The sequence below is a fragment of the Cetorhinus maximus genome, chromosome 18, assembly GCF_964194155.1.
Source record: "Cetorhinus maximus chromosome 18, sCetMax3.hap1.1, whole genome shotgun sequence".
Taxonomy (NCBI): Eukaryota; Metazoa; Chordata; class Chondrichthyes; order Lamniformes; family Cetorhinidae; genus Cetorhinus; species Cetorhinus maximus.
This window is the reverse complement of record NC_135896.1, coordinates 3992448-4014489: the sequence shown is the minus strand read 5'-3', so window position 1 is coordinate 4014489 and position 22042 is coordinate 3992448. Positions and strand designations below refer to the sequence as shown.

At 46.6% G+C, this 22042-nt stretch overlaps 1 protein-coding gene across 2 annotated transcripts; it reads left to right on the top strand.

The window, feature by feature from the left end:
* The first annotated feature begins 323 nt into the window (after positions 1–323).
* Positions 324–9283, top strand: LOC144693432 (G-protein coupled receptor 68-like). 2 transcript variants are annotated; one of them, XM_078563307.1, is made up of 3 exons: positions 374–444; positions 5131–5233; positions 7277–9283. In XM_078563307.1, the coding sequence occupies exons 2-3, from the start codon at positions 5156–5158 to the stop codon at positions 8228–8230; spliced, it is 1032 nt and encodes a 343-aa protein (XP_078419433.1). In that variant the 5' UTR covers positions 374–444; positions 5131–5155; the 3' UTR covers positions 8231–9283. The 2 variants fall into 2 exon arrangements, with proteins under 2 accessions (XP_078419434.1, XP_078419433.1); XM_078563308.1 differs by lacking the exon at positions 5131–5233 and having other exon boundaries at positions 324–444.
* Positions 9284–22042: the final 12759 nt, after the last annotated feature.

Genomic DNA, 22042 nt, shown 5'->3' with positions numbered 1-22042 from the left:
AAGGGTGGGGGTGCTGGAGGAAATTTCAGAGATATTGAGGGGCAAGGCCATGAATGGATTTGACACAAGGATGAGAAGTTTAAAATTGAGATGTTGCTGGACCGGGATCCAATGTAGGTTAGCAAGCACAGGCACAATTTTAACTCATTTACCACTGCTAGACAGAGCCATTAACAATTTCTCTTTCACTGCCACCTGAAAGTTCCTTTTCACAGTATACCACACGGAGACACGTAACATCCCTTTTCTAGCCATACATAAAAGATTTCATTTTTACTTGCTGAGTGGCTTCCTGTTGCAACTAACATTCACACAGCCATTTGCCAAGCCAACTGCTTCCTGTTGCTTACCAGTCAACTTTCGGCTGTTTTTGAATCTGAAAGGATGTCCGAACTGATGGGAACTACGCCGAATAGTTCATCTCAGGAGAATGGGTCATTTGTGGTAAGTCTTCAGTCAAGCACAAAAGCCAGGCAGATATAGTCTTAAGCAAACCCTGCCAAACCAATTTGCATTTTAGATTAACGATTTTTAGATTTGAGCTGGGATTTCGGTGCGGGAGTAAAATTGCAGGTCAGTAAGCATAACCTCAGATTCACTCAGTGACTCAATTCTCGCGACTGTAAAAGCTTGTCTCCTGCCTTTGCTCTTCCATGTGCGAGCTTCACGTGTCAAAGCAAACGGTATTCTGAAAACACGTGGCGTTTTGTTTGATATGGAAAATTCCTCACGCGGGGCACCATATTTAAACTGCAGCCGCTCACACACTTCTCAGTTCCCAGTGCATGTTGTCAGAAGGCTAAAGCTCTATCATGGAAACACTAACATAGGAAAAATACACCAGTGCACTGGATTTTAAACTGTTCTCAGACAGCAACTGGATTTTGAGTCCACCTTGTTCCCACGGTGACATTTCTGTCCATGCCCTCTACGGTGTTCCAGTGAAGCTCAACGCAAGCTCGAGGAACAGCACCTTATCTTTCAACTCCACACTCTTCAGCTTTCTGTACTCAACATTGAGTTCAACAACTTTATCTCATAAGCTTTGCCTTCACCTTGTTCCATGTGTTTTTTTTTGTTTTACTGTGTCGGTCTTCATCATGTTTTTTTTATCCCTTCATGTTGCCTTCAGATGGCTTTAAGTAGCCATTCATGCCTCATTTGGACACAGCCTTTGTTTTTTTACTTATTAACATTCTCTTTGGCTGTTGCATCACGAAATAATCTCTTCTGGCCTCCGTCATATCATAGACCTTCTCCTTTGATCTTTCTGCACCTCCACGCCCTCCCCACCGCACCCCCCCCCCCACCCCCCCCCCATTAAAATCTCTTACATTTCTATCTTTCTTCAGTTCCAATGAAAGGCCATCGACCTGAAAAGTTAACTCAGTTTCTCTGCAAAATGCTACCTGACCTGCTGAGTTTTCCTAGCATTTTTTTCTTTTTTTATTTCAGATTTCCAGCAGTATTTTGCTTTTGTGTTAGAACTTAAAAAGAACCTTGGCCCAACCTTCAAAAGCCTGACAGGCCAAACCAAGTATAGATATTACAATGCATGAAGCCAGGCTAGACTGAAAGGTTTACCATACCTTAAACTGCAGGCATATCCATCAGCTCCCAGACCTCACTGTATGCAAAGAAACTGGAACAATACAACAGTTTGCAGCAGTGGTGGATTTAGAATCTCTGGAAGGCGAGAGTGCTAAAGTCAAGAAAATTGAGTTTCTGGGAAGTTTGGGGGCGTTGCTAGACAATGTTGCTTGCAACAATTTATTCAGCACATATTCTGACGTTTTGGATTAAGTGAGAAAATAGTGTTAGAAAAAGGTAATGCTAACTAAGGCTTGCAAAACCCCAGGAGCTGACTTGTTTCCATCCCAGGAAGTAGGTGAAGAAATTGCAGGCGCTTTACCCACAGGGTGCAGTAGCCGGAGGAAAATAATTGTTTTACCCGCCGGTCGCAATGGCGACTTTTCGCACCATATTGTTCCATTCCCGCCTCATTAATTAATCACAGGAACCACGCCGCCTGGCTGGCAGGAGGCCTCCAATTTGCCCGCCACACCGTTATCTCGTTGCTTCCTCACGCAGGGCACCATATTCAAACTGCAGCCGTACACACACTTCTCAATGCTCGCAGCCCAGGACTGCTCCAGTGAAGACATGGCCCCAAAAGCCAAGAAGAGTGCAGCCCCCCGATTCAGTGACACATCCCTAAGGTGCCTTCTGGATGTCGTGGAGATCCACTGTGATGTCCTCTACCCCCATTCTGGCCAATCAGTTTCACCACTCCAGCTTGAGAGGTGGTGGTAAACCATTCAGTGCAGAAAACAGATAAATGATCTCATCCGTGCCGCCAGGGTAAGTCAACCATCTTACCACTCTTAAACTCACATAATCACAGGGCCATCACACATTCACTGGCATCTCATTCACTGCCAGCTCAAGGGACATCACCGCTCACTCTCTCACACACACCCTCGATCGCCATCTGACCTCACCTCCTTTGGAGACTGCCTCCTCAGCCCTCACCATCTTGAGGTCACTTGCACGGATCAACATGTGCCCCCACGTACACCCTTCCCCAGTAAAGCCCTCACCCTGCAGCCTCTTCCCTTCCCTGAAGCCAGTTCTCCCCCTTCCCCAAGCAAGCCCTAGCCCTGCAACCATTGAAAAGCCACCCCTGCCTTACAGCTGGTCTGGTAGGTAGAGTCCTGCCCATGAACCCCCCTAAAAGTGATGTGGTGCTGTCTGCGAAGACTGGCGTTGATGATTATAAGTGTTGCCCGAAGCAAGGTAGGCAAACAAAGCTCGTAGACCCAAGCGAAGTGCAGGTTCTTAAGGCTGGCAGGCAGGCCAGGAGCCCCGGCGGGCTTCTGAAAAAACATGAAACCTCGTCCACCGGCGGGATGAGGTTTCATGTCTGTTTAAAAAATCTTTAATAAAGTTTATGTAATATTTATTAACATGTCCCATCTCGTGTGACATTGTTACATGAGAGGAACATGTTAATTTTTTTATTTTGCTATTTTTGATGTTTTTTAAACTTTCACCGATCTCCCTGAGGCAGCACTTAGTCTCAGGGAGATGTACGCTCTTTCGTAAGCATGTGCGAACACGCGCACTTTGACAGTTGGGGAATCCCTCCCCCTCCACACAGGAAGTGTATAGCGCTTCCCATCGGCCAACCCGCTGGGTGGGCCTTAATTGGCCCGCCCACTCAAAATGGCGGCGGGGCCCGTTTCAGCGGCGGCAGTCGTCTGCCCGCCTGCCCATCAAGGGCTAACTTCTGCCCTGGTTGTGGGTATGATCTGATTGTGAGTGTGCTCTGATTGTGAGTGTGCTCTGATTGTGAGTGTGCTCTGATTGTGAGTGTGCTCTGATTGTGAGTGTGCTCTGATTGTGAGTGTGCTCTGATTGTGAACAAGGTCTGATGGTGGGTATGGTCTGTATGTGAATGTGACATTACCACTACACCACCATCTCCTCGGTGCTCATTGACTGGCAATGTGTCCTTGTAAGCATGCACACATCAGGAGCATCTTTGCAACCTAAAGACCACCCAGCTCGGACAGTGTGAAGCCTGAGAAATCAGTAATGTCAGGCCTATATATTCTCTGAATTCCAAAGTGTTAGTGCTCTGCCTCCCACCATCTTGCCTTCAATTTCCTCTTGGTAGACATACCAGTGTTTGCTGATAGCACCAGTGCGGCATAGAGAGATGATGGAGTTGAATCCGTAGGCTTTTGACTCAGGCACGAGACAGCACTCATATCTAAACAAAGTCATAAAACTCAATCTGATAAGGGATTGCAGCTAAATAACCTTGATGTTTCCAATACTAATCAACGTATGTTCCCTTAAAGCATTTCCTAACACATGAAGCTAGAAATTACTGTAGGTGTTAAAGGGAGATTAGTGTTTATTCCGCCTGTAAAACATGCCTCTGTCTGCTATTTCAGTAGAGGAGTTAACCTATTTCAAAAAAACTTGTTTAATTCCTTCAGTTAAAGTCACAGACAGAAGAATCATTTGAATATATTAAGCATTAGTTGCAGCAATTTCTAGCCAATCTCCATAGGCATAAAGACAGAAAATGCTGGAAAAGCTCAGCAGGCCTGACAGCATCTGTGGAGAGAGAAACAGAGTTAACGGGCAGAACATTGCGCACCCGACCGAACGAGTGTAAAATGACGCGCAATGACGTTGGGCAAGCGTCCTGACGTCATCCCGCACTCGGGCGATACTCCGGTCAGCGGGCACGAGTGGGAGTTGGCAGCTTGCCTGCCGACAATTAAGCGGCCTACTAAGGCCTTAAGGAACTAATTGACTGGAATTTTTCGCTGCCTGTCCAACGGCTTAGTTGGCGGGCGGACAAAACCTCATCAACAGGCGGGGGTAAGGTTTCGTCCAGTGGTTAAAGAAAAAAAAATTTTTTTCACTCATATTTTACATGTCCCTGTTCATGTGACAGAGTCACACGAGGAGACATGTTTTCATTATTTTAAAACTCTTTACTTATATTGATAAAAATCTTCAGCCCCAAGGAGCTTTTACTGCGCGCATGTGTAAACCTCAGCACTCGGACTCCTCCCTGGCAGCACTGATGTCACAGATGACATCTTTTGATTATCTGCTCCTATCACTGCTTGCTTATCTCCACAATCACCACACCCTCAACTTCTCTCTCTCCCCGCCCCCCCCACCTTAAACCAGCTTATATTTCACCTTTCTCCTAACTATGCTTCAGTTCTGCCGAAGGGTTGTGAAGGCTCGAAACGTTAACTGATTTCTTCTCCACCGATGCTGCCAGACCTGCTGAGTTTTTCCAGGTAATTCTGTTTTTGTTTTGGATTTCCAGCATCCGTAGTAGCTTTTAGCTTTTTGTTTTTATCAGCGTGAAATCCATGTTGGGGCCCGATTGCGGGCGGTGGTCAGCCTCGCGCCCGCACGTCACGCCCGCCTGACGAGAGCAAAATTCTGCCCAATGTTTCAAGTCCAAGTTGTGTCATTAAGTCTGTTTCTCTCCCCACAGACGCAGCCAGACCTACTGAGTTTTTCTAGCATTTTCTGTTTTTATTTCAGATCTCCAACATGAGCAGTATGTTGCTTTTATTTTTTCCTTCTCAGACAGTCCCTCAGGATCGAGGATGACATGCTTCCACCCCGGTTCATGAATTCTGAGATGGCTAATAAGTCCAGTGCTCGATCTGCAGACTCTGCCACATGCAGGGTGGGTGGTGCTTGAAGGGTCGGGTAGATGGGTTGTTGGGAGGTTGGTGCGCTCCCTCTGCTGCCTCAACTTCACCTCTGCACCTTCCCGATGAAGTCTCACGATGTGTTCTGTGCCCTCCCGAATGAACCTCCCCCATTTTGGTCAGTCGCAAGCCAGGGACAGGAATAAAAGAATTAGGAGCATGAGTAGGCCACTCAGCCCCTCGATCCTGTTCCGCCATTCAATGAGATCATGGCTGATCTGATAATCCGCAACTCCACTTTCCTGCCTTTTTCTCATAACCCTACATACATAACGACCCAGCCTCTACAGTCCTCTGCGGTAAAGAATTCCACAGATTCACTACCCCCTGAGAAAAGAAATTCCTCTTCATCTCTGTCTTAAATGGGCGACCCCTTACTCTGAGATTATGCCCTCTGGTTCTACACTCTCCCACAAGGGGAAACAACCTCTCAGCATCTACCCTGTCAAGCCCCCTAAGAATCTTATATGTTTCAATTAGGTCGCCTCTCATTCTTCTAAACTCCAATGAGTACAGGCCCAACATACTCAACCTCTCCTTATAAGAAAATCCCTCCATACCTGGGATCAACCTAGTGAACCTTCTCTGGACTGCCTCCAATGCCAGTATATCTTCCTTTAGATAAGAGGACCTAAAGTGTTCACAGTATTCTAGGTGTGGTCGAATTAGTGCCTTGTATAGTTTTAGCAAGACTTCCCTATTTTTATACTCCATTCCCTTTGAAATGAAGGCCAACATTCCATTTGCCTTCCCTATTAGCTGCTGAACTTGTATGTTAGCTTTTTGTGATTCATGCATGAGGACCCCCAAATCCCTCTGTACTGTAGCTTTCTGCAGTCTTTCTCCATTTAAATAATATTCAGCTCCTCTATTATTCCTGCCAAAGTGCATAACCTCACATTTTCCCACACTATATTCCATCTGCCAAGTTTTTGCCCACTCATTTAACCTGTCTATATCCCTCTGTAGACTCTTTGTGTCATCCTCACCACTTGCCTTCCCACCTATAAATCCTACTATGTTATGGTCACTGAATCCTAGGGGATCTTTCACTCTGAGGTCATTTATTAAACCTGCCTCATTACACATTGCCAGATCCAAAATAGCCTGATCCCTAGTTGGATCCACAACATATTGTTCTAGGAAACTGTCCCGAATACACTCTATGAATTCTTGCTCATGGCTACCTCTGCCAATTTAATTTTCCCAATCTTAATGAAGATCAAAGTTACCCATGATTAATGTACTCCTTTTTTTACATGCCCTCATTATCTCCTGATTTATTCTCTGTCCAACAGTACAGCAACTGTTAGGGGGCATATAGACGACTCCCACCAGGGTCTTCTTCCCCTTGTTATCTTTAAAGAGGGCCTTGAAGGAGGAGATAGAAGTGAGGAGGTTTAGAGAGGAAACTGTAGAGCTAAAGGTCTGGGGCGGGGGGGGCGCTGAAATCATGGCCACCAATGCTGGAATGAAGGGAGCGGGGATGCTTTGGTGGCTGGATGCTGCTCTTTGCAATATTAACATGGGGACATCCACCCTTAAGAAACTTAATAAAACAAAAATGCCTTCAAAGCAACAGAACATAGCTAGGCAATGCAACAAAAGAACTAGAAACAAGAGTAAGCCATATAGTTCCCTCAAACCTGCTCTACCGTTCAATAAGGTCATGGCTGAACATCTACAATGCCACTCTCCTGCCCGATCCAGTGCCCAAAAAGTTATCGATCTCAGTCTTGGACATACTCAATGGCGAGCATTCACAGTTTTCTGAGGTAGAGAATTCCAGAGATTCACCAATCTCCTTGTCTCAGCCCTAAATGGCCAACTCCTTATCCTGAGAAAGGATTATTAGGGTAACCATGGTCCTATTGTGCATTATTCTGGTAACATTCAGTGTCTACGCTTACACATGAAGAAGCACTCTTTGGGTGAGGTTAAAGTGGGTTTCCTGGTGAAGCCTTTACATGCATCTCTTCTCCATCTCTCACTCACTCATTTCTTGATCCTCTTAATAGGTTGACGTATGCTCCATTCAACATTCCATTGACCGGTGGTTATTTCCAACTGTCTATACCTTGGTGTTCCTCCTGGGCCTGCCGGTAAACTGCATCGCCCTTTACGCAGCCTACAAGCAAGTGAGACGCAAGAACGAGTTAGGAGTATACCTCTTCAATCTCACCCTGGCTGATCTGCTGTATATACTGACCCTGCCATTCTGGATTGATTTCACTGTGCACGATGACGACTGGCGAGCTGGGGCCAGAATGTGCCAGATCTGCTCCTTTTTGACCTACGCCAATTTGTATGCAAGCACCGCCTTCATGTGTTGTATCTCCTTTGTCCGATACCTCGGGGTGGTCCACCCTCTGAGGGTGACTGGAGCCCGCACAATGCGAGCTACAATCACAATTAGCTGCATTGTCTGGGCCTACCAGTCAGCTTCCAATCTTGAACTGTTAATCAAGCCGGAGATTGCCAACGACTCCAACTATCACCGGTTGTGTTATGATATCTACCCGATTGAGCCTTGGAAGGCCGAGCTGAACTATTTCAAGATAACCTTTGGCTTTCTGCTCCCATTCACCCTGATCCTCGCCTTCCACTGCAGAATTTACTGCTCGCTGAGGGACAATATCGCCACTCAGCACCACGAGAAGAGAAGGGCAGTGCAGCTGATGCTGACCATCACGGTGGGGTTCACCATCTGCTTCGCCCCCTACCACATCATGCTGTTGGTCCGGAACATCATGGAGAAAACCTGCAGCATTGTAAAATACATCTTCGTCCCTTACCGATTATCAGTGGCTCTTGTCTGCTTAAACTGCATCCTGGACCCCGTGCTGTATTGTTTTGTGAGTGAGACAGCGCGCAGGGATATCCTGCTGCTCACACTGCGAAGAAAAGAGAAAAGGACCAATAGGGGCAGGCTACCTCAGAGATGCACTGTGTCGGCAACAACAATACTTTAATGTCTAATAAAACAGAGAATGCTGGAAATATCTGGCAGACCAGATAGTGTTCATGGGAAGAGAAACAGAGTTAACATTTCAGGTAGACCTTCCATTAGAACTGGAAGAAGTTAGAGACTCAACAGTTTTGAAGCAAGTTCAGAGCCAGGAAACAGGAGGACTGAGAGGAAGAAGCGTCGAATGATTCCGACCTGAGTTCAGATTGAGGAATAAACATTAATATATTAACATGTCAAATGTTCTATTTATTGATTGATAATTATGGAAAAATGAAAGGAATTGTGGAATTCTACTCTGGAGTAACCCGGTTAAGTCCAAGTATCCCAATTTAATAAATATTTATTCTTTCATGGGATGTGGGCAGCACTGGCAAGACCAGCATTTGTTGCCGATCCCCAATTGCCCTTCCAGGCTTTCTGGGCGGTTAAGAGTTAACCACCTCGCTGTGGGCCAGACCAGGTAAACTCAGCAGATTTCATGCCCTAAAGGACATTAGTGAACCAGATGGGTTTTTATGACAATCAATGATAGTTTCATGGTCACCATTACTGAGACTAGCTTTATATTCCAGATTTATTAATTGAAGTTAAATTCCACCAGCTGCCACTGTGGGGTATGAACCCATCTCCCCACAGCATTAGCCTTGGCCTCTGGGTTACATAGTCCAGTGACATTACTGCTATGCTATAATCTCCCCTGAAAGGCAGCATTTGTCTTCTTCAGTCCCCAGGAACTAATAGGCCTGCCTGTTCACTGTAGGCTCAGTTACCTGCCCAAAAAGCTGTTTGTTTAGCCGCTGCTTGTGGTTGGCTTGAATGTCTCCTGGTCTCAGCTTCCTTCATAACCACAGTATGATTAGTCAAGTTGCAAAGTATTCAAACTCAGTCTCGGAGGGTTAACAAAGTGATCCTCACCTGCCCTGTTCAAATCATCTTGTAGTGCATTAAGTAACTGGAGTTACTACCTGCTTGTTTACATACATGATGCAATAAACGGCCTTGTAGAATATAGCATGCTGGAATAATACAGCACAGAAGGAAGCCATTCAATCTACTGTGGCTGTGGCTCAGTTCATAGCACCCTCGCCTTTGAATCAGAGGGTTGTGAGCTCATGTCCCACTCCCGGAAACCAAGAACTGTGATTGTACTCGAAAGAGTTGCAATCTGTGACTGTTGATAACTCGAAAGAGTTTCCCCTGCTAGTTTCCCCGTGTAATTACTTTTCCCTAAAGTATTTATCCAATTCCCTTTTGGAGGTTACTATTTAATCTGCTTCCACCACCCTTTAAGGCAGCACATTCCAAACCTTGACAACGTACTGTGTGAAAAAAATGCTTTGTTGTGTTGCCTCCAGTTCTTTTGCCAATCACCTTAAATCTGTGTCCTCTGGTTACTATCTCTCCTGCCAATGGAAAAAGTTTCTCTTTATTTAATCTATCAAAAACCTCCATCAAACCTCCCCTTAAATTCTCTGCTCTAAGGGGAACAACCCCAGCTTCTCCAGTCTCTGCACAGAACTAAAGCTCCTCAACCCTGGTATCATTCCAGTAAATCTCTTCTGCACCCTCTCCAAGGACTTGACATCTTTTTTTAAAGTGTAATGCCCAGAGTTGAACACAATTCACCAGCTGAGATGTATGGTTTTGCAATAACAAAAATAACCCAACTCCATTTTCCCAGGCACAAGTTTTGCTGAGCGCTCTTTTCATGCAGGCACTGCCCCTTTAAGCCGCTTTCAGTTCAACTTTTTCTCGTACTCTTGGAGTTTGCAGCTTGCAGTGCCTTGACATTTTTTTTTAATGGTTAAGAATTCAGTCAGATTGGTCTTTTTGCATTGCCAGAGAGCAGGTTCGACAATAACTTTCAGAAGCTAAATTTGATCAAAAGTTAATGGAATGGGGTAAGAGCAGTGGGGAATATGGGACTAAATTGGATAGCTCTTTCAAAGAGCTGGCAGAGGCACGAAGGGCTGAATGGCCTCCTTCTGTGCTTTAAGATTCAATGATTTTTTTTTGCTTTGTACCTGGTGAGAAGTTGTCCCTGATGTAGATCAGAGGTGAAAAGGGGTGGAGGCTTCTGATAAAGCTAATTTTGCTGCGTATTTTAGGGGAAGGGAAGAGATGGAGGGCTTGCTTCCAAAACAGACACGGGCGTTGTAATTACAGAATGTTGTCAGTGGGCTTTCCCCACACCCCACCCCCTCAGTTTTCTGGATCTTGGCTCGCCATAGCTCCAAGGGAAAGCACTGCCCAATGTCAGGCGGAGCCTTATTGCTTGTGTGCAGCCTTAAATGAGGAAACAGACAGGCAGCCCGTTTGGCAAATAGCTGTGTTTTTTTTAAAACAGAGCCAGCAAGGTGACCACTGGGCCTACTCAGGCTGACAATGCCTGTGGAAGCCTATATCAGAGTACACTCTACCACTGATAACAAATGCTTAGAAAGAAAGAAATTCTCACATTTCTACAATGCCTTTCATGAACTCAGGACATCCCAAAGCACATTAAAGCCAATTAAGTATTTTTGTAGTCACTGTGGTAATGTAGGAAACACAGCAGCCAATTTGAGCACACAGCAAGATCCCACAAACGGCAATGTGGTAATGACCGGATAATGTTTTCTTTTAGTGATATTGGTTGATGGGTGAATTATGGCCCCAGGACACCGGGAGAATTCCCCTTCTCTTCTCCAAATAGTGGCATATGTACATTTATGTCCTCCTGACAGGGCAGATGAGCCCTCGGTTAAACATCTGATCTGAAAGCTGGTGCATTCTGCCATTTTGGCCTGCATTCAGGAGGGAGGGGAAGAATGTCAGACCTATTGGGGTGACATGAACCCAGAATTACAAGCAGACTTAGATCAGGTCAGGTGGAGATTGTTTCAGGTGAAACGTCTCTCTGACACCTTGCTGGGTTAAGGAGGATAGCTGTGGTGGGGCAACGGGAGGAGGGTTTCACTTGTACCCAGCCTGGAATCCAATTAAAATTATTTAAATGGTGATAGATTGGGAAATATTGATGTACAAAGGGACCTGGGTGTCCTTGTACACCAATCACTGAAAGCAAGCATGCAGGTACAGCAAGCAGTTAAGGAGGCAAATGGTAAGTTGGCCTTCATTGTGAGAGGACTTGAGTACAAGAGCAAGAATGTCTTACTGCAGCTGTACAGGGCCTTGGTGAGACTACACCTGGAGTATTGTGTGCACTTTTGGTCTCCTTACCTAAGAAAGGATATACTCGCCATAGAGGGAGCGCAGCGAAGGTTCACCAGACTGATTCCCGGGATGGCAGGATTGTTGTATGAGGAGAAATTGGGCTGACTAGGCTTGTATTCACTGGAGTTTAGAAGAATGAGAGGAGATCTCATTGAAACATGTAAAATTCTGACAGGGATGGACAGACTGGATGCAGGGATGATGTTTCCTCTGGCTAGGGAATCTAGAACAAGGGGTCACAGTCTCAGGATACGGGGTAGACCACTTAGGACTGAAATGAGGAGAAACTTTTTCATTCAGAATGGTGGAGCCGGCTCGAAGGGCCAAATGACCTATTCCTGCTCCTATTTTCTATGTTTCTATGGCCAGAATTTTTCCCTCAGCGGGAGCAGGCGGCGGCAATCGGGAAGTCGACCACTAACCCGCGATAGGCTCCACTCTGCGATTTCACTCAGGTGGGCCAATTAAGGCCCGCCCCGCATACATCGCGAGCGTCAGCGCTGAGCGCTGCTTGTGCGGTGGGGTGGGGGGGGGGGGGGAGAGGAGGGAGAGTGGGCCTGGTGTGCATTTAGCGCATGTGCACGAAAGAGCGCTTCAATCTCCCTGAGACACGGAACTGCCTCCGGGAGATTGAAGCGCTTTTTTAAAAAATTAATAAAGACAATAAAAATTTAATAAAACATGTCTCCTCGTGTGACTGTGTCACATGAGGTGGGACATGTTTTTAATTTCAAAATAATGTTTTTATTTAATGTGTATTAGCTTTAGGAAACCTCATCCCGCTCGTGGATGAGGTTTCCTAAAAAATGTAAAGGCCGCTCAGCCTTTTCGCCTGCCCGCCAATCGTTAGGTTGGACGGGCTGTGTAAATTTCAAGTTAATTAGCTCGTTAATGGCCTTAATAGGCCTTTCAATTATCGGCGGGCGGGCAGCCAACTCCGGCGCGTGCCTGTCGAACAAAACATCGCGCAAGTGTGGGATGACGTCGGGACGCACGCCCGACATCATCACGCGTCATATTACGCACGGGCGTGTCGGGTGCACACCCGCACGCCAAGCGTAAAATTCTGGCCTACGTTTCTAAAAGAGAAACAGAATATGCTGTAAATACACAACAAGGCCACTAGCCTCTTAAGAAGGGAAATGGGAACTAAACATTTTGGGTGAAGTCCCTTAAGAGATGTTAAAACAAACTGAGGAAGAAGGATCATCATTTAGCGCTAATAGCACAGGTAAGTTAACTGTTAGGAAGAGAAAGCCACACAGCGTGAAAGCACATCAGCATATATTTTATCAGATCACCAGCTCCTGTGATTTTGCTCCCTCTGTGGGTCTCGTAATTGTGCATGGTTTGTAAATTGCAGCAAGGACAGCTGGTGGTGCAGAGGTAGCAGTACATTAACGAACATACAAACATATGAAACTCGCAGATATAGGCCATTTGGCCTGTCGAGCCTGCTCCACCATTCAATAAGATCAGGGCTGATCTGTTTGTATTACTAATTTCACATTTCCATCTACCCCCCGATAACCTTTGTTTCCCTTGCCTAACAAGAATCTACCCACTTCCACCTTAAAAATATTCAGTGACCCCGCCTCCACCCACCTTCTGAGGCAGAGAGTTCCAAAGTTGCACAACACTCTGTAGAGAAAAAACATTCTCCTCCTCTCTGTCCTGAAAGGGCAACCTCCAATTTTAAAACCGTGCCCCCTAGTTCTGGTCTCACTCACAAGAGGAAACATCCTTTCGACATTCGCCTTGTCAAGGCCGTTCAGGATCTCGTAAACTTCAATCAAGCCGCCCCTCACTCTTCTAAACTCCAGTGGAAACAAGCCCAGTCTGTCCAACCTTTCCTCATAAGGCAACCTGCTCATTCCAGGTATCAACCTTGTGAACCTCCTCTGAACCGCCTCCAACGCATTTACATTCTTCCTTAAATAAGGAGACCAAAACTGCACACAGTATTCGAGATGTGATCTAAGCAATGCCCTGTATAACTGAAACATAACATCCTTACTTTTACGTTCAATTCCTCTCGCAATGAAGGATGGCATTCCATTAGCCTTCTTAATTACTTATTGTACCTGCATATTAACTTTTTGTGACTCATGCACGAGAACACCTAGGTCTCTCTGCAGCTTTGAATTCTGCAGTCATTCTCCATTTAAGAAAAAAGGATTTGCATTTTATTGCACCTTTCACAGCCTCGGGACATCTTATGCTATTAAGGTTTCTACCTCGACCACCTCTTGAGTTCCAGACCCCCACCACCCTCTGGGTCAAAAATTTTGCCCTCTGATCCTTCTACCAATGACTTTAAATCTACGACCTTTGATTATTGACCTCCCTGCTAAGGGGACTAGGTCCTTCCTATCCACTCTACTTAGGCCCCTCATAATTTGATACACCTCAAGTGAATCCGCTCTCAGCCTTCTCTATTCCAAAGAAAGTAACCCCAGCCTATCCAATCTCTCCTTACAGCTAAAATCCTCCATCCCTGACAACATCCTCGTAAATCCCTTCTGTACTCTCTCTAGTTAGTCTCAGTAATGTGCTATCCATGTAGCTCTCAGCCTTGGGATGCACTGCAGTGATGCCAGCTGCTCCCCAAACTCCAAAGCCAAAGCTTGTGCCTCTCCAGCTGCCAGAACCTCCTGCACGTCTGGTTGTCCAGGGCACGAGAAACGTTCTGGAGTTCCCACATGACACAGGATGTGCATTTGACAGGAATGAATGCCCTGTCATGCCTCTATTTATCAAACCGTAACTAAACTCACCAGAGGAGAGTGCTAGAGGAGGACCCTGGGACAGGCAGTCAGCAGCACCTAGAGAGTGCGAGAGGAGGACCCTGGGACAGGCAGTCAGCAGCACCTAGACAGTGCGAGAGGAGGAGCCTGGGACAGGCAGTCAGCAGCACCTAGACAGTGCGAGAGGAGGACCCTGGGACAGGCAGTCAGCAGCACCTAGACAGTGCGAGAGGAGGACCCTGGGACAGGCAGTCAGCAGCACCTAGACAGTGCGAGAGGAGGACCCTGGGACAGGCAGTCAGCAGCACCTAGACAGTGCGAGAGGAGGACCCTGGGACAGGCAGTCAGCAGCACCAAGAGGATCTAGTCTATCTAAAGGATCTAGCGTTTAGTCTATACTCAAGTTGGAGTAAGGGTAAAATAAAAGCAAGGGTCCATATTCTATTTAGCTAAGATGTGCCTGGGGAGCTCAGTCTCGTGATTTGCACATCCTGCGCTATGTGGGAAATCCTAGATGCTCCTGCCGGTCTGGATGACCATGTGTGCAGGAGATGCCTCCAACTGGAGTAACTCAAGCCCTGGGTTTTGGAGCTTGAGCGGCAGCTGGGGGCACTACCATGCATTCACGAGGCTGAGAGGTCCGTGGATAGCATGTTTCAGGACGTGGTTACCCCACAGCTTAAGGAAGTGCAATCAGAGAGGGAATGGGTAACTGCCAGACAGAAGAAGGGGACCAGGCAGGTAGTGAGGGAATCACCCGAGTGCATCTCACTTGCAAGCCATTTTACAGCCTTGGAAAATGGTGAGAGTGACGGTTCCTCTGTGGATGCCAACCAGAGCCAAGGCCACGGCACTGTGGGTGGTCCAGCTGCTCAGTGGGGGGAGGAAGAAGCGTGGAAGGGCAATGGTGGTAGGGGAGTCATTAGTGAGGGGAGTAGACAGGGGCTTCTGCGGCCATAGGCGTGACTCTGCGATGGTATGTTGCCTCTCAGGTGCCAGGGTCAAGGATGTCACAGGACAGCTGCAGAGCATTCTGAAGGGGGAGGGTGAACAGCCAGGGGTCATGGTCCATGTTGGGACCAATGACATAAGAAGACAGTTAGGTAGGAAAGTGAAAAGCAGGACTTCAAAGGTAGTAATCTCGGGATTACTCCCGGTTCCACGCAGTAGTGAGTATAGGAACAGGATAGAGCAGATGAATGTGTGGCTGGAGATCACGGTGCAGGAGGGAGGGCTTTAGATTCCTGGGGCATTGGGATCATTTCTGGGGGAGATGGGACCTGTGAAAGTTGGACGGGTTACATCTGAACAGGAACGGGACCAACATCCTCGCGGGGAGGTTTACTAATGCTGTTGGGGCAGATTTAAACCAAATTGGCAGGGGGATGGGATCCTGAAAAGTAGTTCAGGGGGGAGAGAAGCTGAGATGGAATTAGAAGTTAAAACGCTAGTGAGTGAGTCTGGAAGGCAGAGGAAACATAGGCTAAATAAGAAAGAAGTGAGTTTAGCAAGACTAAGTGGAATATATTTCAATGCAAGGAGCCTGAGGAATAAGACAGACGAGCTGAGGGCACAGATAGGTACCTGGGAGTATGATATAGCCATGATCGAGACTTGGCTAAAAGGGCAGGATTGGCAGCTCAACATTCCTGGTTATAGGGTATTCAGACGAGATAGAGAGGGAGATAGAAGAAGAGCAGGGGTGGTCACAATATTGATCAAGGAATCAATTATAGCAGTGAGGAGGGATGGTACCTTGGAAGGATCATCAAATGAGGCCATATGGGTAGAAGTAAAAAACACAAAAGGGACAAACGCGCTGTTGGGTGTGTGCTATAGGCCCCCAAAGAGTCAAGGAGAGATAGAGGATCAAATATGTAATTAAATTTCAGAGAAGTGTAAGAATAATAGGGCAGTAATAGTCGGGGATTTTAACTACCCAAATAATAACTGGGATAGTTTTAGTGTGCAAGGTAGGGAGGCAGCAAAATTCTTAAGATGCATCTAAGAGAACTTTTTTATCCAGTACATAGCCCAAAAAGGGAGGGAGCAGATCTGTACCTAATATTTGGAATTGAGCCCAGTTGATGGAAGGTGTATCAGTAGGGGAGCATTTTGGAGATAGTGACTTATCAAGAACGGCTAAACAGGTTAGGCCTTTATTCATTAGAGTTTGAAGAGTGAGGGGTGATCTTATTGAAACGTACAAGATTCTGAGGGAGCTTGACAGGGTAGATGTTGAGATGTTTCCATTAGTGGGGGAATCTTGAACTAAGGGACATAGTTACAGAATAAGGGGACACTCATTTAAGGAAGGAATTTCTTCTCTCAGAGGGCAGTGAATGTCAGGAATTCTCTACCCCAAAGGGTTGTGGAGACTAGATCACTGAAAGTATTTGAAGAGGAGGTAGATAGATTTTTGAAATATTGGGGAGTTGAGGGCTATGAGGAGCTGGCACGACAGAGGAGTTGGGGCCTGGGGAAGATCAGCCATGATCTTATTGAATGGCGGGGCAGGCTTGAGGGGCCGAATGGCCTACTGCTCCTATTTCTTATGTTCTTATGAACTTCAAAAGGAAATTAGGAAAGCTAAGAGAGTGCATGAGAAAGTATTGGTGGTAGAATAAAGGAAAATCTAAAGGGTTTTTTAAATATATAAGGAGCAAGAGAATAACTAGGGAAAGAGTAGGGCCAATTAGGGACCATAGAAGTAATCTGTGTGTGTACCCGGAAGACGTGGGTACAGTTTCTTAATGAATACTTTGCATCGGGAAAGGACGACACAGGTATAGACATCAGGGTAGAGGACAGTGAAATATTCAAGGAAATTAACATAGAGAGAGAGAAGGTACTAGTGGGTTTAGTGGCCTTAAAAGTGGATAAATCCACAGGCCTGGATGAGATGTCTCGCAGGCTGTTGAGGGAGGTAAGGGAAGAGATATCAGGAACCCTGGCAGTAATTTTCAAATCCTCTCTGGCCATAGGTGAGGTGCCAGAGGACTGGAGGATTGCTAACGTCCCATTATTAAAAAATGGAGGAAGGGATAGACCAGGAAATTACAGGCCAGTCAGTCTAACCTCGGTGGTGGGGAAGTTACTGGAAAGAATTCTGAGGGACAGAATATATTTTCACTTAGAGAGACACGGATTAATCAGGGATAGTCAGCATGGTTTTGTAAAGGGAAGGTTGTGTTTGACAAATTTGATCTAATTTTTTGAGGTAACCAGGAGTGTTGATGAGGGCAATGTATTTGATGTGGTCTACATGGACCTTAGCAAGGCTTTTGATAAGGTCCCTAATGGCAGACTGGTCAAGAAAGTAAGAGCCCATGGGATCCAAGGCAAAGTGGCACGTTGGATCCAAAATTGGCTGAGAGGCAGGAAGCAGAGGGTGATGGTAGAGGGATGTTTCTGTGACTGGGAGTCTGTTTCTAGTGGGGTTCCATAGGGTTCGGTGCTGGGGCCCTTGCTGTTTGTGGTGTGCATAAATGATTTGGACTTAAATGTAGGGGGTATGAGCAAGAAGTTTACAGATGACATGAAAATGGTAAATAGTGAGGAGGATAGCCGTAAACTGCAGGAGGATATCAATGGGCTGGTCAGGTGGGCAGAGCAGTGACAAACGGAATTCAACCCAGAAACGTGTGAGGTAATGCACTTGGGGAGGGCTAACAAGGCAAAGGATTACACTATGAATGGTAGGACCCCAGAAAGTACTGAAGATCAGAGGGACCTTGGTGTGCATATCAACAGATCCCTGAAGGTGTTAGAGCAGGTAGATAGGGTGGCTAAGAAGTCATATGGGATACTTGCCTTTATTAGCCGAGGCATAGAATACAAGAGCAGGAGGTTATGCTGGAACTGTATAAAACACTGGTTAGGCCATAACTGGAGTACTGCGTGCAGTTCTGGTTACCACATTATAGGAAGGATGTGATTGCACTAGAGAGGGTGCAGAGGAGATTTACCAGGATGCTGCCTGGGCTGGAGGGTCTGAGCTATGAGGAAAGATTGGATATGCTGGGGTTGTTTTCCTTGGAGCAGCGAAGGTTGAGAAGGGACCTGATAGAGGTGTATAAGATTATGAGGGGCATAGATAGGATGGATAGGAAGGCACTTTTTCCATTAGTAGAGGGGTCAGTAAGCAGGGGGCATAGATTTAAGGTAAGAGGTGGAAGGCTAAGAGGAGAGTTGAGGAGAAATTTTTTCACTCAGAGGGTGATGGGAGTCTGTAGCTCACTGCCTGAAAGGGTAGTTGAGTCAGAAACTCTTGTAACATTTAAGAAGTATTTAGATATTCATTTGTGTTGCCATAGCCTCCAGGGCTATGGGCCAAGTGCTGGAAAATGGGATTAGTGTAGTCAGTTCTTTGTTGACTGACGCGGACACAATGGGCTGAATGGCCTCCTTCTGTGCTGTAAACGTCTATGAGTCTATGGGAAATCAACTTAAGACTTGTTCATGGTCTCAGCAAAAAAAGTCACCAACTACTCACCAACCAGCTCCTTCTCTTGCACTGATTTCACTTTTTAGGTGTTTTTTTACCTCTCTCCTTGATGTTCACATGCCTTCAGCCTCCCTCCAGACTCGCTGACTGTTGAACTAATTAATCATGCTAAAAATGCTAAATGCACATGTCTAGTGGATCTAGGTATACAGATACTTAACCTACACACTTGTCTTAAAACCCTCGGGTTTTGCTGCTTGACCCTCTGTGGAATTTGATTATGACGTCACTTTTTGAATGTTTCCCTGCCTCTGTTTTGATTTCTGCTTTGCTGCACTGCACTGTGACCAACTGACTCACATGCTGCTTTTAAATCTTCTACCCTCCCCGTCTACTTTGCTGCACTACGATTGCTGCCTGGTTCCTGCACTGCTTTTAAAAACAACAGCAACTTATACAGGGCCTTTAATGTAATAAAACATCCCAAAGTGTTTCACAGGAGTGTTGTAAAACAAAATCTGATACCGAGCCGCAGGAGGAGATCTGAGGGCAGATGAGCGAGATTTAAAGGAGCGTCTTAAAGAAGGGACGGAGCAGCAGGACAGAGCGGCCCTCAGGAGGGAAGGGAGTGGGGTGGAGACTGCTGGATCGGTCAGGTATGCCCTGCGAGCTGTGAGGGTTGCTGGGGAGAGCGTGGAGGTGTTTCCGTGGGCTGGCCAGAGTCGCTAGGGCCACAGGGTGCCCAGTCAGGAAGGCCAACCCCACACCCGAGCCCACAGGGAGGCCGCCAGTTCTTACTGGGCAGATCCCCCCTGGGGTGGGGAGACACTCTGGCTGGTGGTATTCTACTAGCCTCAACGGGACGAGATCCTTAACTGGCCACTTTAAGGGCGTCACTTGGCCTCTGGGTGTGAAGACTGCCCTTGACTTTCCCTGGATGGAGTCGGGAAGGGGACAGGCACTCCGTCCTCCCACCTTCCTTCCCAGTCTTAGGGCACTCACCTCCTCGCAACCCACTCCCATGGCCTGGATTAATTTCTGCCCAACAATTCACATCCGTGACCTTTCACCTGATGAAATTGTCATAATGGTTCATCTGTAATCCCCTTTACTGTGGAATAAAGCAACTCCTTAGATATACAAAGCAAAGCCCTATTGCACCTGTTGTATGAATATGACCTTGATTCTGAACTTCTGTTGAAAGAGGGCAGAAATTGTATGGTGGCTGAGGGAAAGCTCTGATGGGGTATCTCAGATGAATGGAATGGTGGGGATTGGTGAGTCCAGGGGAAGTTGTATCACTGAAAACAGAGCCTGATAATCCATTCTCCAGCAACCCATCCATTTAGAAGTGACCCAGGAGGCTCCCTCTTCCTCCTGCCTGCTCCACCTCCTCCCCCTCCTCGTACAGATTTCCCTCCCTGCATCCTCTTCCCCATTTTTATATTTATGGTGTGGACCAAGTCCTGGGCCAGTTATACCTCTGTCCAACCTGACTGCAACAAGTCTCAGAAACAAACTCCAAGAGCACTCCAGAGTATGTCCAGACACTGTGCAGTAGCAGAAGTTCTTCCAAATTACTTCATCTGCAATTTGGGTGCCTGGCTTTGTAAATACTGCTAGTTCAAGGCTCCTCTTGCAATTGAACAGCTGACCTTTGTTAAGTGACGTGCCGATTTGGTCAATGGAGCTGCGTGGTCCACATTTGGTGAATGGACATCACATCAGCCAGTAGTTCTATGTGACATCAGGATAGCACCGGTTCGGCTGCTTCTGATGCACAGAGGGGACACCCACCATGGCGTGGGGCAAGGGCCGTGCCAGAAATGGCTAGTGCCGCTGTGTGCACTTCGAGGAGGGTGATCCGTTTCCATAACACTGTCTCCAGCAGTGCTACAGATATGAATTTCACACCCATTCTTCTTCTTCGTCTTCTTTCCCCGCCCCAACCCGAATGGTTTTGTGATCACCTTGGTGCCAAACTAAGCTTTCACCACAGAATGGCCTCAGTTGGAAGTTGCATTGAGCTGTTTAGCTATGTGAAACCAGCAAAGATCCCATCCACCCTAACACAGCAGAGTGCCGTCAATAGAGTGGAAAAGCCAGAGCTAGGATGATGCAGACTGGGAGAGGTGCAGTGGGTTAAACCTCTGGAACCTAGATTCAAATTTATTGCCATTTGTTCTTGGCACCTGGGAATGCTGTTTTATTTGGCTAGACCCAGTTGTCTCCTGATAGTGGCGATGAGCCCTCCCGTTAAACTGCTGGTTCTTGTTTTCCTGCTGCCTCTATCCTCACTTCTGACACCCCAAGTATGAAATAAGAGACACTAAGTTCTGCTGCCAGTCTTCTCATCTTCCTCCTCAACTGCCCTTAGTCAGGATTTCCATCGCTAAATCTCTCCACCTCTCTCTCTCTCTCCTCCTATAAGATGTTCCTTAAACTCCTACTTCACTGGCCAAGTTTTTGGCCACCTGTCCTACTATCTTTTCATGTGACTTAATGCCAAACTTTGTTGATATCTCTACTGGAAAGTGCCTTGAAATGTTTTTTAGGATGTTAACGGAGCTAGATAACTACATGCTTTGTTGCTGCCGTTAGTTGTGTCAGATGTAGCTCAGTTGGTATCGCTCTTGCCTCTCAGTTGCAAGGTTCTGGGTTCTAATTCCAATTCAGGACATAAGCTTAAAGTAAGCTGATACTCCAGTGCAGTACTGAGGGAGCTTTTTGGATGAGATGCTGCCCCCTCAGGCGCATGTGAAAGATCCAATGGCACTAATTGGAAGAAGAGTAGGGGAGTTCTGCGCAGTGTCCTGGCCAATATGCATACCTCAAACAACATTAAAAAGTAGATGACCTGGTCATTGTCACATTGCTGTTTGTGGGAGTTTCCTGTGTGCAAATTGGCTGCCGCATTTCCTACATTACAGCAACGACTACACTTCATTGGTTGTAAGGCACTTAGAGACATCCAGTGGGCATGAAAAGAGCAAAATAAATAAATGTAACTATTTCTTTCTTTTTAACCTTCCATTAGTTCTGGCCTCGACCTCATACTGTTAGTGTCTCCCCATCGATGACAAAGGGATGGGATTGCACTGGAGGGGGTGCAGAGGAGATTCACCAGGATGTTGCCTGGGATGAAACATTTAAGTTATGAAGAGAGCTTGGATAGACTTGGGTTGTTTTCATTGGAGCAGAGAAGACTGAGGGGCGACCTGATCGAGGTGTACAAGATTATGAGGGGCATGGATAGGGAGTAGCTATTCCCCTTAGTTGAAGGGTCAGTCACGAGGGGACATAAGTTCAAGGTGAGGGGCAGGAGGTTTAGGGGGGATGTGAGGAAAAAGTTTTTACCCAGAGGGTGGTGACGGTCTGGAATGCACTGCCTGGGAGGGTGGTG